Here is a 16,741-nt window from a genome sequence, read left to right on the forward strand (position 1 = left end):
CAGCCAAGGTTTGCAGCTGCTGTTCAGACTGGTAGAGGAGGGCCCCAGAGCAGCCTGGCAAACCAACTTCAGGACAAGGGGCCAGCCAGCCCCAGGGCAGGTCAGAGATCCAGGGAAGAGATCAGCCTGGCCTTTCCACCAGGGACGTGCAGTTAACAAAGGAGATGCCTTCAGGCCATCTTTTCCCTTGGAATTTTTGGTGTTCTGCTTCTCTCCCCACCTCCCATCTAAATGCAATATATTTTCAGTCTTAAATTCCCTTTTCTTTTTTTTTTTTTTTTGCCTTTTTTGTTAAATCAGACATTTAGACAAAACTGTAGTGAGTTTCTGATGGCTTCCATGAAGCAGAAACCTGAGAGGAAGAGGGGAACAGAGACTATTGCACTGATTTCTCCAAGACAGCTGTGTGACTTGGGCAACTCTGCACTTGAGGAAGATAGAAAAGGGATGGGAAAAATGAGGCCACTACAAGCAAAACATTTTTATTAGCTCCTGGTATTTCAACCCTACCAACTTCAGATGCAGTTAGAATGAAAAAACATATCTGTAAAAAGTCTAACATAATCCAAAACAATCCATCCAAGTTTTCCACGTGTATTAAAAGTTTAAATTCAAAAAAGAACTTTTCAAGGTTTCATTCTCTAACAGTATCTTCATAGAGATAACATCCAAGTTTTTTTCTAAGTGCAGATACAGAGCAAACAAGCATCCTCCAAAATAATCTATGGACAAAGGTAGTGTAAGAGGGAAATTAAGACAGTGTAGTAATCTACAAGACAGACACACAGGTTAAATGTAAAATAACCATACCATCAATGAAATATTTAAAAATGAAAATAAATTAAAGTTAATCAAAGTTCCTGTTTTACTTTGTTTAAATCCTCAGTATAGCACATAGCACTGCAGTATGGATCATGGCAAAGACTAAGCAGTAGCAATAAAAAAGTTGCTACAGAAAAACTTCTACGGAAATAAAACAAGGCTAAAGATACTCCTTCACACAGATCTATGATGGCTGTAGAAATTCCACTGAATCAGTTACTAGGGCCATTTATTTTTTAAAATCACTGTAAATTTCTGTAATGTCAGCCAGCAGTGATCCATGGATCCCAATTCAACACCTGCTGTCCTGCCCCTTCCACTGCTAAGCCAAGCTGCACTTTTTGCTCTCCCCAATACCTCCTTCCCAGCAAGAATGCAATTTTGCAGGGCACAGGTTTTTGGTAGCACTTTGAAATTTTCAAAGCTCTTGTTCTCCTAAGGCCCCAGTCACTATGTGAGCAATATGAAATACAAGCTTTAATAAAAGGCTTTTATTGTCAGTGTGCTGCTTTGCCTCTTGTAATGATGCTTCACGTGCCATTTGGAGGCCAAGTGCCTGTACATCTCATCAGAGCATATTGTTGTTTTTCTGGTGAACACTGGTAAGCATCCCAGCTCACTATTACTACAACCTCCCCATTAACTATAACTGGGCAGGAGGGACCTACATGGTGCTTCATAGGACTTAAATTCTACAGATTTAAAGTAAAAAGCAAAAATTCTCCACAGCCTTTGCAGTTTGTAATATGTAATGGAGAAAACAAAAGGCTAAAATACTCTAACAGGTATTTTAAAAATGTTCTGTTCAATCACAAGTTTCTGATACTACAGTGAGCCATCCTGCTGGATTCCTCCCATTATGCAAAGTCTAAAATGGTGAGTATTCCTGTGAAAATGTTATCTCCTAAATATTGCATTCCTAGTTAGCTAGGAGTTCAGATCTGCACAAATCATTGAGGAGAAAAATATTTAAAACAAACAGTTAACCAGTTTCTGGTTTAATTGTTACAAATCTTCAGTGTTAAATCTAAAAGAAGAAAATCTCCACAAAACAATGGCTAAAGGTACAGCTTTTGCTGGGTTACTGCACGGGCACTGCAGACAAGCTGCAGCTCAAGAGTTTGTTTCATAAAGTCGCAGGTTTCTACTGTCCACTGCTTTCTGGATTTGTTGTGGTGGTCTCAGTGCCAACAGGCTGCACATTATCTGCAAAATTGTGGGCATGCTCAAGGAACAAGTCTTTCAGTACGCTCAGCTCCTTGGTCAGGAGTTTAATTTTTGCCTCTAAACGTTCATTTTCTTCTTTAAGCTGGTTGACCCTCTGCAGTGTGTCCTGTGCCTTCTGCTTGCTTTTTAAGCGGCTCTTTTTCACCGCCATGTTGTTCCGCTCTCTGCGCTGGCGATACTCATCGCTGTTTCTATCCACAAAGGAACTTTTCTTTCCCTGTTTGCTCGGAGGCACAGCTTTGCCTCCACCACCAGGACTGACTGGCACCAGCTGGGGAACCTGCTGCAGACCACTGGAGTGTGCTTGAGTGTGAATCACACTTACTCCGCTCGCATCTGTGGTGGGGTTCTGTTGGGATGTCTTGCTCATTTGGGCAGGCTGTTCTTGGACACAGCAGAATTGATTAGGAGACTGAAAACTCTTGGGTTTCTAGAAGGTGTTTCCAATGGATCTTCACATGGATTAAGAGCAAGGTGAACCTAGTAGGGGGAAAAAAAAGCTATTAAAGATGCTGGCTTCAGCTACAATCTTATACATCACTGGCTCTAGCAGAAGTACTGATGGTACATCTGGCATAACACGTCGTAACTGTGCTGGAAGTGGACAAGCTGCCAACTACATTTCTGAAGTCTCCAACATATTTGGATTGGATGGAACTATTACTGGGTCATCTAGTCAAGCTGTTTGAATTGTTCACTGGCTTCACTCAGTTATTCCAAAGCCATCCCTGATGGATGGGTGTCTAGCCTAGCCTCAAATATCTTCAGTTTCACAACCTCTGTCTTGGCAACATGTTCCACTGTCTAACTTTTCCTCCAGTTATACAATTTTCTTAGTCTTCAGACTGGAGTTTTCCTTCTGTGGCTTAAACCTATTAACAGCCTGACTCTTGACCAACAGGGGTATTTGATCCTTGTCCTCTTCGGACCACATCTCTGGGTGTATCCGCAGACAAATTCCTCCCTGATCTCTTCTCTCTGGAGCAAGGGTGCTCAGCCTGTCCACCTTTTCTCAACCACCTTACAGCACTTGTTTTGAAGATGATGTTCAAATTGATGGCTGTTGTCTGGTCTACTGGTACTGAGTGGAAAAATAAATCTATGGAAGAAGGCAGTGCATTGCAAAGGCAGTGTCTGGGTGACATTCCACCACAAGCAGTGTGCTGAGCCTGTAACTCAAGGTGGGACAGGAGCACAGGCTGATGGCAGGGTAGATCACTACAACAGAGGACTGTCACCCATAAAGAGACAGCAACCACAGCTGACTCATCCATAAATAAGGTCACCTGCGTGGTTGGTGCACTGGTCATTGTCCCCTCTCCTGTCCAGCACACAAACCTCCTGATGAGCAAGACATCCTCTCACCTGACTGACGTGCTCCCGCTGCTGAGGTCAGCCTGCTCCTGGCCCTACTGGTGGCACAAGGAGGATTCCACCACAGCTGCAGGGCCAAGGCCCTGGCAAGGCTAACAGCAGGTCCCCTTCTCTTCTCATCTCACAGGATGACTTCCTATATGGCTGGGAGAGAAGAGGGGAAGGACAACAGGATGGTCCTAAGCACCTACCTATGGCTCCAGTGAAAAACACCCAGTGATCAGTCAAATCAGTGTGGATTGTCATGTTGAGGAAAAGCCTTTAAGTGGCACTAAACAATCCTAGTGCAAGGTCAGGCTGTGTGGCAGCAGTGCAGCCCAGCACTGTCACACAGACATGCAGTATCACACAAGCAGTGTGACACATCCTCCAGGGGGCTGGGGAAAAGCTGCAGCAGCACTGGGCAGAGCTGACTGGATGGGCAGAGTCCAGCCCAGGAACACCTCTCACATCTGTAACAGCAGAGGGATGGCTGAGGAATGGAGTGATGTGTGAGCGGTCTGTAGTGAGCCCCTGTGTGTCACTGGTCCTTCTAAACTCACAGGTTCATCAGCTGTGTCCTGTTCCTGATTGTTTTTCTCAGCAGTCTGTGTTGCTGTTTTACTTTTGGAAGGGCTATCTTTATTAAAATGTCAAAATTCAACTGTGCAGATCAACTGCATATTTTCTTCCATGATGAAGGAGCCACAATGAGATGCAGCTGCACAGTGTGGTTCAATAACATTCATGGAAAAGCCCACTAAATTTGGCTTGAATGTTACTCAAAATTAACATTCTCTGTCACCAAGAGGTCTTCTACTTGTGAAGCATACCCACACTCTTCCTATCAAGAAATCTTTTCATTTTCCTATTTCAGGGCAGAATGAGACCGTCAACACTTTCTGACACCTGTGGAGCTGAATCTAAATACATAGTGTCTAACACCTCTGTGTTAGCATTTCCCCAACTGCAACTCTTAAAGCAACTTTTGCAAAGCCTGTTTCAGTGTCAGCTCCTGACCTGACAAGCAGTTAGGCTGGGCAGCTGCACTGAGCACCCAGCTAGGGAGGTGTTCTGTGCCCAGCACCAGACTGGCAGGGCCGGTTGTAGCAGCTGTGCTGTGTAATTGCACAGACATTTTTAGTCGAGGTGTAAGTGCCTGCTCCTCTTAAGAGCATACACTGGCCTTGTCTGCACTTTATTTTACAGCAGAGGATTTCTGCAGCCCTCAAAGCATATACAGATATACAGTTCTCTTGGGTTGTCTCTGCCAAGTAGATTTTTGACACCTTTTCCAAATCAAACAGAATGCTTTGCTGTCTCCTCTGCTTCAACACATTTCAGTGCCTGCAAAGTTCACCTGGACAGGCCAGTTTTGTAACCCACACCATCTTCACAATCTGATTTTTGTGCTCCTACTACAGAGGAAGGGGTGGCTCCTGCCCCCAAAGGAGCCCCACCTGACATGTGACAAGTTTCTTCACCAGGTTCCATGTGCTACTTCTCTCTATGCTATCAAAACTATTTAATACTGCTTTAACACTTCTTTCCTATCTCTATTAGATTTCCCTATGATTCAATGAAAAAACTATTTGTCCCATTAAACCTAATAAAAATGAAGTATTTTAGCTGGGCAGTACATGGATATAAGCAGAGAAGATAACCAGTGTCACACCTCTCAAACAAGAATTCCAGCCCTGCCTGCTAGAACAGACCTCCCTCAGTTCCTTCCCACTGGAACTGATTTGGTTTTTATTAAATTACTGTTTCTTGAGTGAGACATACTCTTATCTAGCCTAATGATCAGAACCCTTAACTGGGACAGGTGACACCTGGATTCCTGTCCTGCTCTACAGAATATGCAGAGCAAGTAGCACTAACTAGCACTAAACTAGCACCAGCACTGAACTGCATCACAGAGCTACAGAGTGCCAACTGAGGCTTGGAACTTGGTTTTCCCCCTGGTATTTGGAGGCTGGATGCCTATCACCAGCTGTCAGAAGGCTGTCCCAGGTAGCAGCAGGTGCTGTGGGCATCCTTCAAGGAGATTTAAAGGCAGCAGGACAGACAGAGGGGACTCTCAGGAAGGGTGAGGTGAAGGCCATGGTCACTGGGGGAGGCACACAGGGCTCACACCTCCCAGAGCCCGTGCACACACCCACAGCTGCTCCCAGCCCCTCCACACAGGTTGCTTCCCTGTGACTGCTGACAGCCCCAGCACAGCAGGAGACAACTCCTCAGGGAGCCAGCCCAGTTTCCCAGCATCTTGTTCCCATAAAGCTGCTCATGAGCTTCAGCTCAGCAACAGCCCTAGGCTGGTTCCACCCAACACATGGTACTGCTTCCAGTGGCCAGTTAGAACTGCCTGGTTCTCTCCTTGGGCCACCAACTGGCCACCCAGGAAACCAACTGGCCACCCACTACAGCATAATAGCTGGTAACTCAAGAGGTGTCTTCTCAGGCAGAAAGATGTTTCTTACTGTCTCACAGTACTCCTCAGGGACCAGTGAAGCAATGAAGGCCCTCATTTGCTTTCACACATACAAAAAATAAAAATAAAGACATTAAACTTCCAAATGTTTGCTTTGGCAAAAAAAAAAAAAAGTCAAAAAACCCCCCAAACTGTTTTGTCAATTAAATCAGTATTTGTTTTTTAACTTGGTAGAAAAAGATACAAAATGCTTCTCTCTGCTCCCTTCTTGAGGTGTAACTGTGGTGATTCTGATCATTAGCCAGAATAACTTAATTGCACAAATTCACAAAGCTGCCTTGTCAAATACAAAATCAGTCCCAACCTGAACAGCAATAGGGACCTCTCTTCTCTCAGACTTCACTAGGAACAGAGATAGGATCCTGGATAGGATCCCTCCTGACAGGATCCGAGTCTGGACTGCAATGACCCCGTCCTAAGGCCAGTGGCACGGAGCTCCGGGCACGATTTGCAGAACCACGGGAGCGCCGCTCCTGCACGGGTCCCACTCACAGGTATGCAGGAGCTGGTGCTAACACTCACTGCGGGCTGGGACACACCGCTGCTGGCACTAGGTAGCTCAATCCCAATTCTTGTCAGAGCTGACAACATTACTTCTCACATTTATTTCAGAATCTCCGTTTTTAATACACATCTTAAAAGACAAATACACTCTGACATCCTTAACAGACTGTAACAGAAGACATAAACATGTAATTTAACATGACAGAACCCCGGACACTGGGAGGCAAGGAGGTATCAGAACACTGTCTTTGGAATTAAAACGTCAGCTGTGACTTCTAACGACAAACCAGTTCCTTAAATCCCAAAGTTGTGCCAATGCTAAGCGCTTATGCTTTCCGAAGCGGCTCTGCACGGCCCCGTTACGGAGCTGGGGCTCTTCCTGCCGGATGTCAGCGCCAAGGCCGACGCGGAGCTCCCTGCCTGCCAAGCCCCGGCTTCAAACTCGCCACCGGAGCTACGGCAACTCGCGAGGAGCCAGACACGTCGGCCCCTCGGCTCCCCGGGCGGTACCGGGCCGGTACGGGCCGCGCTCCCCGGCTGCCCCTCGGCCGGCCGCGCTCCCGCCGCGCCGTCAGCCCCCGGAGCCGCCCCGGCGCGGCCTCGCTGCCCCCCCCCCCGCCCCGGGCCCGGACCGACCGCGGGGACGGGGACCGGCACCGGCCCGGCCCTCCCCGGCGGGCCCATGGCGCCGCCGCCGCCCTCCCCGGGCCGCCCGCCCGCCGAGGCCGCGCCGCTCCTCCCCCGTCCGAGCGGGGCGCGGGGGTGCCCGGCGCTGCCAAGCCGTGACTTCACCGGGGGAGGGGAGGGGAGGGAGCCGGGGCCGCCCGCCGATTGCATCACGCGCTGCCGAGCGGGGCCCGGCGGGCGGGGGCGGCCGCGGCCCCCCGGCCCCGCACGCGCCCCCCGCGCTTACCTGAGCGGCGCGAGCGGCGGGAGGGGCCGGGCGGGCCGCGCTCGGTACCGTGCGCGTGCGGCCAGCGCCGATTGCGACACCGCGCGGGCCGGCCCCGCCCCGGGTGATGCAACCGCCGCGCGATCGGCACCGCGCGCGGCCAATCAGCGCCCGCCGGGGGCGGGGCCGCGCCCCGAGGGGCTCCTGTGGGGCGGGGGGGGGGCGGCTGCGGCTGTGGTGGGGCTGGAGCGGAGCCCGCGGGTTGCGTGCGGACCCAGGGAGCCGAGCACGGGCCCGGGGAGCTCAGCAGGACCCTGAGAGAGCTCGGCCACGGCCACGGCCTGAGCGAGCCCAGCAGGGCATGAGAGAGCCTGGCTACAGTCACGGCCCGAGCGAGCCGGGTCACTGTCTCAGCCCGGCCGCGGCCTGAGGGAGCTGAGCACGGGCCCGGGGGAGCTCAGCAGGGGCCTGAGAGAGCCTGGCCACGGCCACGGCGTGAGCGCGCCCAGCAAGGCCTGACGGAGCCCAGCACCGGCCTGAGCGAGCCCGGCCACTGCCTCAGCCCGGCCACGGCCTGAGCGAATCTGGTCACGGCCATGGCCCGAGGGAGCTCAGCACGGGCCCGGCCTGAACGAGCCCGGCCACCGCCGCTCGCAGGGTTTGTGTCCCGGCGCTGCTGGAGCCGCGCTGACGGAAAACGCTCCCGGGCCACGCGTGTCGCTGGGCCGGCTGTGCCCCCAGAGCCGTTTTCCCCTCTCCGCCGGGGAGCGGGAGGAGAGCCCGCCCCGCCCGGCCCGGGGGCTGGCGGGGAGCGAGGCGGCCGCGTCCCCGCGCCGGTGGGAAGCGGGTCCCGCCCGTATTCAGGAGGGTCCGGCACCTCCCTCAGCCCGAGGGGGAGAAGCCGAAGGCAGCGTTTCCCGGCCGAGTCCCTGCGCGGGCAGAGCGGGGAGCTCGTCCCGGACCCGGCGGGAGGCACAGCGCAGCCCCGGTGTGCCCGGCCGGGCGGTGCTGAGCGTACCTGGCACAGCCCCTGCGTTCGATCCTCGTGTGCGCCACTCGCGGAGGGGCTGGACTCCATGAGCCCTGTGGGTCTCTTCCAGCTCAGAATAATGTTCTGTGATTCTGGTGAAGTTGGCCAGTGCCCCACGGGCATCGGAGTTGATGGCGGTGTGTCTCTGTACTGATTGGCATCTTCTAATTGTTCCCAGGCTCTTAATTAGCACCTGGCAGTGTATTCCCATCTCGATCCTAGCTGCCGTGTGGTTTGCCTCCTTAGAATGTTGTGAGATCAAGGGGAAGGAATGCCAAAGACATCCCAAAAAAGTATCAACAGTTCTCTTGACAACAGAAATTACGGCAAATTTCTAAATTTCATAGATTCCTGGTTAATTTTTCTTTTCTAATTTACTATTAGAATAATAAATGCTGGCAGACTTGGAAACATCTGGATCTTAGAGTTAAATGTCGAAGGTTTTGCACCATTTCACTGGTATGTTTGTTGTTATAAAATACATCACTTTTTGTGGAGAAGAGTTCTTTTTGCCCTTAATATTTTCCAGACACTTTGTTTTGTATCACTTTTGTTCTGCCCAAACAAGCATATACTTACTATATATATCCACACGTGTGCTCACAACCCAAGCTGTGTGGGAGCAAGGTGTGTTTGCAGCTCCCTGAGTGGGAAATGTACACTTCAATACACAGGTGTGTGTGTGTTTGCAGTGGGCAGGTCTCAAAATCATCTGTTTATAAGGTAGGCAAGTTTGGAACAAGTTCAAGTGTGCAGGCAGTGAAAACAATACTGTTGGAAAAGTGGGATTTTTTTAATGTAGAGAAAAAACAAGTTAAGGATCTATGCTACTGTGAGACCTGCTTGAAAATGTTTTATGTCTGCAAAAGACTTGTGAATAATTAGGTTTGTAAATACAGTTGCAGAGCTCAGTAATGTAGATACAATTATTTATATTTACCATTTTTATGGCTGGCTGATGTTGTGGAGGGGTTTTGTTTTTGTAAAGCCCCGTGGAAAATAAACCATATTTGCAGAAAAATTCCACGGGTTAGTCTGGGCAAACAGTTTTACTCAGTCGTTTACCACAAATATACTTTTCCTTGTCAGTCATCAAGCATTTGCTTTAACTTCTTTAATGTTTTTCTGCTTCTTAATTGAAACTGTTAAATTTTCTGTGACAATGACTCATCCATCTATAGCTGGAGTGAAATTCCAGGTAAGCTTTAGGCATGATCCTTTGCTCACAATAGTTAAGTGTGTGTGCTCTTAGGATGCTTTCGTAGGATTTTCAAGCTCTTTATGGCCATTCATTCATTAATCCTCATCAAAGATAGCTGAAGAAAATAAAATGCAGACACACTTAGTCTCACAGAGTCTGACTATTTTAAACATTAAAGCTCACACATAATTCCCTGCATGCAAGACACTCCAGTGCTTGGTTGGCATTATGTGCTGTTAAAGGAAACCATCACACAGTGTACTTCAGTTTTTGCAGGATTTAAAACAGAATATCATGGGAGCAATCTGAAAAGGAAGCACAGAAATCTCTGGACACTGGGCAGAGGCACTGAAATACACATTTCCCTGCTTTTGTACAGGTTGTGCCAGAGGAGCAGCAGCTCTGAGTGGGGTGTCAGGAGCAGCCTGATCCCTGCTGGGACAGAGCCCTTCTCCCTCTGATTCTGGGGGTGTTTCTGCAGCAACTGCTTACCCAGATATGCACATCATGCTGGAATAGTGGCTTACTTTCACATGCATTAGCCAGTCTCACAGTTGTTTAAAGACTTTAGTCCTGGAAAATAATTACACTGCTACTCAGTGTGCTCAGGTAATCTACAGCAATTCCCATTCGGAGGCAGAAAGGCCGTTGAGGAAATGGAAACGCTGGCAACTGGAGGCAGAAGGTACAAAGGGGAGAGGAGCCTGTAGGGACAAGTGTCCCTGTTTACTGCCCACTCAGTGTGTTCCCTTAACACAAAAACATTTAGAGGTTCCCTGGTGCCTTTTACTCAGAGTGAAAATTGCTTTGTTGCCCTTGGAATAGTTTCTGTTGTGTCTGATTCCATTGTTCACCCATGTTTCCTCTGTCTTCATGAGCAATTATTTCTTTGTCTTAAAATAAAAAACCCTACAAACTCCTGGACTGCAACCTACACATTAAAAATGTTTCTTTCCATAAGCATTTGCCTCTGTTTCCCTCATGGGTAAGCCTTTGCTGTTTTTTTTTTTTTTTTTTTTACTTCAGACTTGCACATTTCAGTTAAAAGTTTACTTTTCAAACATGATGCTGCTGTGTGCTTTTTCACTCTAGTCTAACAGCCAAGATTTTGAATTCTAGAGAAGAAATTACTAATTTCTCTCCAGTGATTTAGAAGAGAGAAAAATAAATATATTTTTATATGCAGTTTACAGATGGAAATAAACAGGCCCCTTAGGTAAAAACACATAATTCCAGGCTACGAGGAACACTCAGCTGTATTTAAGGGCAAATGCACTGAATTATACACTAAATATATACTGAATTATATATTTATTATAAAATAAAACATTTTCTTGGTAACTGCTACCCCTTTTCTTGGTATTCTCAACCTAGCTTTACTCAAAAATGGAAAGATTCAATATGATTACATTCCTTATGATCACCAAGCAGATGGCATTCATTCAGGAATATCCCAGAAATACAAAGTCTGTAATTGAGGTTTTCTGTAATCTCATTATTGCAAATCTCCCTTCTCTTTCCAGCCCTGCATTTTGGTATTACAAGAATTACTTTTCGTGTTCAGGACTGACCTGCACCGAGACCAAAATCCTGTTGTTAGAAAACTGAATTTTGCAGAGCTGAGGCTATTAAAGCTTCAGAAAGCAGAAGGATCACTGAGTTTCTTTTCTTGGGACTCTGGCTATATTAAAAAAAAAATTAAACACAAAGAGAAAAAGCAATATGAATAGCTCTGCCTATTGATTTGAAAAAGCTTATACTTCCTAAGCAGAGATTTGGGTTTTTCACTATGATTTAATAATTTAAAGGACAGAAACTTATCTAATAGCTGATTTGTCAGGGGTAGCCTTTTTGACTAGGTGAGGAGAAAGGAAAGATTGCATAGTGGTAGTCACTATTTCAGTATTATACTGCTGATTCTAGCACTGACTCACTGCAGCCTTGGAAAGTCACAGTGCTTTTGTTCTAGCAAATAGTAAGTAAAGAAAGGAACCAATCTGTTCTAATAGCAAACATCCATTTTATTGTCACATTGCCTGGAGTTCATTTGCAGGAAAAATTGAGTGCCTTTGTTCTGTCTCTCTATGCAGCTAGTAACTTGTAACAAAGTATTTCCAGTTTCTAGTTCTGCATCTTCCAGAACTACTCCCCTTTATTTGCACTTACCAAAATATCCAGATTATCTAGATATCTGGAGTTACTTATATTGGTTTCTGAAAATCAATTAACTCACTTACATGTGCAAACTAAATGGTTCTTAAATGGAGGAGGCCAAAAACCCCCATAATAGACAGCTGTTCCCCACAACTTCAGCAGGCTGTTGGGTGGTAGCAAAAGGAATCAGGCTAACACAGAAACCTTACAGAGTCTGAAAAAACTAATAGATCAATGAGATACATACATCATAGAGTAGAAAACAAAGGCATTGATGATTTGGATGCTGTTAGAACAAACCCAAGCTGTCATTTCTACAGGCTTTACATGCTGTGCTTCTCCAGCTACTGCTGTTCCCATTTCCCTCTACAGCTTTGAGGGGATTGAGAGGTTTGGTGCTTCGAGCTTAATGAACTGGTTTCAGCTAGGTAGGGTCTGCCACAATGGTGCCCTGAGATTTGATTTCCTACTTGCTGTATTTTTGTTTCTATGCTATTATCAGGAAGGTTAAATTTTTAATCAGAAACTGCTAGCAAGCACCTTCAGAATCAGCCAAGTGCACAGATAAAGGTGTGCCCACTTTTGCACATTTCACTTTTTTGTGTGGTATTCTGGTTAGTAGGTTGGGTTCTTCAGCAGTCACATATCAGAGTCTTCTCTTTCACAGAGTCTTCTCTTTCTCTCTTCTTTTTGTTGATTGTAATTTATATTTTAATGGAACCCTTAGTCAGTCTGTGCTGTCATGCTGTCAGGAATTTGTTCTTCAATCCAAGCCAGCTCAGGTTCTCCAATACCAATATTCCATTGCACCAGATGGTACTTAGACCAGAGCAGTGTGCCATTTCAGCCATGGCTTCTTGAGGGATTTCAAGGTAGAGGAACGTCTCATTACCTTTGTGACAATTCTTTGCACACAATTCTGTCACAAAAATGTGTGCTATTTCAAAATTTAGCATCTATCATCCCATCTTCACTGTATTCCAGAGGACTGCTAAGGAGATGGCCAGCATATTTTGGGTATATAAATATGACCAGATATACATTAGTGTTCAGTAGCCACAAGTCCCGTTGGAGTGAATGAAGCAGCTGAGGTTACTATCTGTGACCTTCTATGGAAATAGCAGAATATGGAATTAGAAGCTTTTTTGTTGGTATTTGAATTTAAAAATATCAAATATGTCCCTGAAGAACGCCTGGTCTGTGAGAAGGCTCCTAGGTATGTCAACCCAAAGATCATCTGACAAACAGAATGAACACTACACTCCTTTACATTTTTTTAAGGATTTTACAAATGTGTTTGAGTGTTCTCTGGCTTTGCTCTGATGTCTAGTGATCCAATAAAATTAGTGCAGCCTTTGTTGTGAGTTTCACTGGGGCTTGGCTTGAGTTTTACCTGAGCTTCTCTAGTGATTGTACTAAACAATGCAAACTGCAAACCTTCTGCTATCTAGAGAACATGGCAGGGATCTGTAGACTGCCACTGATCGTTTTGGGGTTTGCTGCCACGTGTATGTAAAATGTTAGGTAAGATGAGGGCTGCATAGCTAAAGATGAGTAAAAACAGAATAGATAAATTGATTGAAAGGAAAATGCTATTTATTGTGTGAGTATATGTGCATATATAAAATCTGGTTCAAAAGAGACTTGTTAGAACTGAACAAGTCTGAGCGAGAATTAATGGCCCACACCTGGGAATAAGAGGTGAATTCTCAAGTATCCAGGTTTAGTAATTGCCACACCTGTCCTATATTCCCAAAAGCATAAATGAGGCCTGCAAGGATTTAGATAGCTTAGCTTCTGAATGCACAGTGCCATGGCTCTTTTCCAAGGCATCATCAGTCACTGCGTGAAAATCCCCACCCATAATTACCAGGGCATTATTTATCACAGGGCATACTCTAGTGAAGAACTTCACCTTATTCCTATGATATCAAGAAGAGTGAATAGTTTTAGGCATTAATTTTATGCAGACTTCAAAATGGTTCAGAACAGAAGCCTAAAATAAATACCCTTCCAGAAAAGCAATGAAATTGGAGAGACATAGCTTTGTTTATGGTCTCATGGTTTTGGAAAGATGAGGACACAAACTACATTCTTATAAATGGCTTTATTATTCCCTGCAACCAAGATGACCCCTGAAATACCATGAAAAGCTTAAGGAATGGCCATTTGAAACACAAAACTGAGAGTCTGGCACCTGGCAGAGGACAGTCCACCTGATTGTTTACTCCACCTCAATTCCATTCATGAACATGAATAGAAAATGAATTATTTATAATTATAAAAAATATGTGGGAGGACAGTTTGAGAAAATGTATTGGCAACTGCAACATGTCTGTCATTGACCTCCTGCTGCTAAAATTAAGGAGAATCTTGGATGAGATAATCAGTGACTGATACTTTGGTCAGGCAAGCAGACTCTATCTTTTGTCCCCAACAGAAAAAAAGGTAATCACTGACCTCAGCAGGGCCATCTTAATCCAGAACATCAATTCTTTACATTTAGTGAGTTAACTGTTTCTAGTTCTGATGCCTTAGGATTTAGCTTTTATATTTTTCAGATCCTGTACTGCTTTACTGTATAACTCTGAAACTCCACAACCTGTCAGCTACTGTTCTCCCATTTTATTCAGACAAAGCAATTCCTCTCTAGGCCTGAAACTCAAGGACACCTTAGTGTCTCAGGCCCCAAGAGATGCAAACAACAGTGAATTGGGGGGGGCAAACTTGGAGTAAATTACCTCATTACCTGAAACTGTAATTGGAGGATTAACCCCTGATATGTAAAAGGACCAAATTTATAACTGTATGAAAAACTTGTGACCATTGTCCATCTTGGGTGTAGCCCCTCGGGGGCTTTGAGTGCCCAAGGTGTACCTATGGAAGGCCTTCAATGAATACCCACTTTTATTCTCTGAATTTTGTCTAGCCTCTGTTTTAGGTAGCCACTCCAAGGCTTCTCTTGCCTCCTGAAACAAAAGTAATTTCCAAAGAAATAGTGGGGCACAGCTTTCTGCTTTGGCTCTGCCAACCTTTAAATTTAATGCAAAGAAAGAACAAAGCAATTGCACTTACAATGCAGGCATCTGAATATCTCAGTCACTGTGAACTTACAAGACACAACCTGGGTTTGTATTGAATATAAACATTGCAGACAAATTTGTAGAAAAAACCACTTTGTAGCATGTTCCAGGAACAACAATGTCTGGTTTTCTCTCCTCTCAGCAGTAGCTAGATCAGAATTCCCTCTGATAGGAGAAGCTTTGTGCTCCCTCCATTGCTACATGTCCTTTGCATTCATGTTTGTGCACCTCAGTGGCTGCAAAATTCAACTTGGCAAATCTCTGCACAGAGGAGTCTCCTCATTCTGAGTTGTTTTGTCATCATGTGGAGGTTTCATGCATCAGGCATGATTTATTTCAGAAGTTCTCCCACAATTAAGGCACCTTTTCAAGTTATCAGGAATCCTTCCCAAGAAGAGATTTCAGGCTCAGCAATAGTACAACAATGTTGATGTCAGCGACTTACAGTGGAACAACCTGTTTGCAAAAATATGGGGCAAAAAACATGCAAAGGAGAAGGTGATGACAGCACAGAACACTTCAAAACACTGAACCTGCTCTCACAGCCTCCCATGTGCACTGGCAACCAAACACGTGCACCAGCTGGCAGAGACTGAGCTACTCTACAGCAGCACTGCTGTCCCTCAAGTCTTACTGCAGATTCAATATTTGCTGAGCATACACATTCTAAAGAGGACTTCACCAAGGTACACAGAAATTGTAGAAAGTGCAGAAGGAATATGATAAAAGTCACAATCATTTTTGCAGGTTTTTGAGGCTCTCCTCCAGGGAGTACAGGCTTTGCTTTCAAGTCACCTGCAGTCCTATTGTAAATGTGGTTTGGCAGTCAGAGAAAAGGACTTTGCTTACCAGGAAAAGAGATTCTTCAAGGTATGTTTGTTTATGTGTACTTTTGTATCATGTCCTCTTTTTCTTCTTGTGCAAAGCCCTTTGACATTAGGGGACTCAGCAAAGGGTCTAATGCACATGGTCTTTTTCCTTCCTGAACAAATTGAAGGCAGGATAAGTGCACACAGGTGTGTGTGTACTCCTGGCAGGAACATGCACATTGGCTGCCACTTCAGGAGAACTCCAGCTTTGAGAAACTTCTGCCCTGCTACCAAGGTAACGTGGGATGTTGTGCTTTACCGGTGCTGTAGATAACTGAAAAAACTCAGTTTTTCAAAACAAATACCAATGCCTTAAACATAAAAAGTTTATAACAAAATATTTGTGTGACTACTGATTTAATGTAGGGGCATTTATTCAACACCAGTGTATGGTATCAGCAGAGAGCACTGCAGCAGTCTGAAACAGCCCATGTGTCTGTGGCTTCCCTCACATGAAGGCTGCCAGCTCACCTCCTGTTGTAGCTGAGCTGTGGAAACTGAAGAGCTGCATGCTTTAACTTTCTTTCTGACTGTTTCTAATAGATTTCTGGAAAGGTTTTCAGTCCAGTGAAAATTTGGTAAGGCACACGTTCAGATACTGCCCCAGCAGATGGATGTGATCAAAATATGTCAATCCAAGCACACAGAGGTATTTCAGTGCTGCAAGGGAGATTTGTCTGGGTCCCTCTGAGCCCACTGAAACAAGCAGTAAGGGGCACTGGGGCAGAGCACCTTCCTGAAAGCTGAGTTTGCAGATGATATGTCCCAAGATCTGAGTTCTGCCTGCACATTTTCCACAGTTTGAACATAGAGCATTTCTTTTGATACAGACACGTGCATTTGTATGGGTTGTCTTCCATTAAACACTGGCACCACTTTTTGCATATCCAGTGGAAACAGCAGCTGAACCTGCACAGATATGTACAAGGGACAACTGCAGTCAGGAGTCCCACAGTGTCTTCAACTTCCGTAAAAGAGAAGGAAATGGGAGCCTCAGACTTTATCAGTGGCATCCTGAACTGGGTAAGTGGTGCTTATTTCAGTTTATTAATAAAGAAGAAAAGTAATTCCCATGTGGTCTGGACCCTACCATAGATGCAAATGATCTCTTGATG

The 16,741-nt window shown here is 45.8% G+C and overlaps 1 protein-coding gene across 2 annotated transcripts; it reads right to left on the reverse strand.

Moving 5' to 3' along the window:
* Window positions 1-466: 466 nt before the first annotated feature.
* Window positions 467-7,404, reverse strand: CEBPG (CCAAT enhancer binding protein gamma). 2 transcript variants are annotated; one of them, XM_066557775.1, is made up of 2 exons: window positions 7,311-7,404; window positions 467-2,529 (listed from the first exon to the last, which is right to left on the reverse strand). In XM_066557775.1, exon 2 carries the CDS (start codon window positions 2,417-2,419, stop codon window positions 1,967-1,969), a length of 453 nt encoding a protein of 150 aa, XP_066413872.1. In that variant the 5' UTR covers window positions 2,420-2,529; window positions 7,311-7,404; the 3' UTR covers window positions 467-1,966. The 2 variants fall into 2 exon arrangements, with proteins under 2 accessions (XP_066413872.1, XP_066413874.1); XM_066557777.1 differs by lacking the exon at window positions 7,311-7,404 and adding an exon at window positions 3,415-4,179.
* Between the last annotated feature and the right edge of the window lie 9,337 nt (window positions 7,405-16,741).

This window comes from Molothrus aeneus, chromosome 11, assembly GCF_037042795.1.
Source record: "Molothrus aeneus isolate 106 chromosome 11, BPBGC_Maene_1.0, whole genome shotgun sequence".
Taxonomy (NCBI): domain Eukaryota; kingdom Metazoa; phylum Chordata; class Aves; order Passeriformes; family Icteridae; genus Molothrus; species Molothrus aeneus.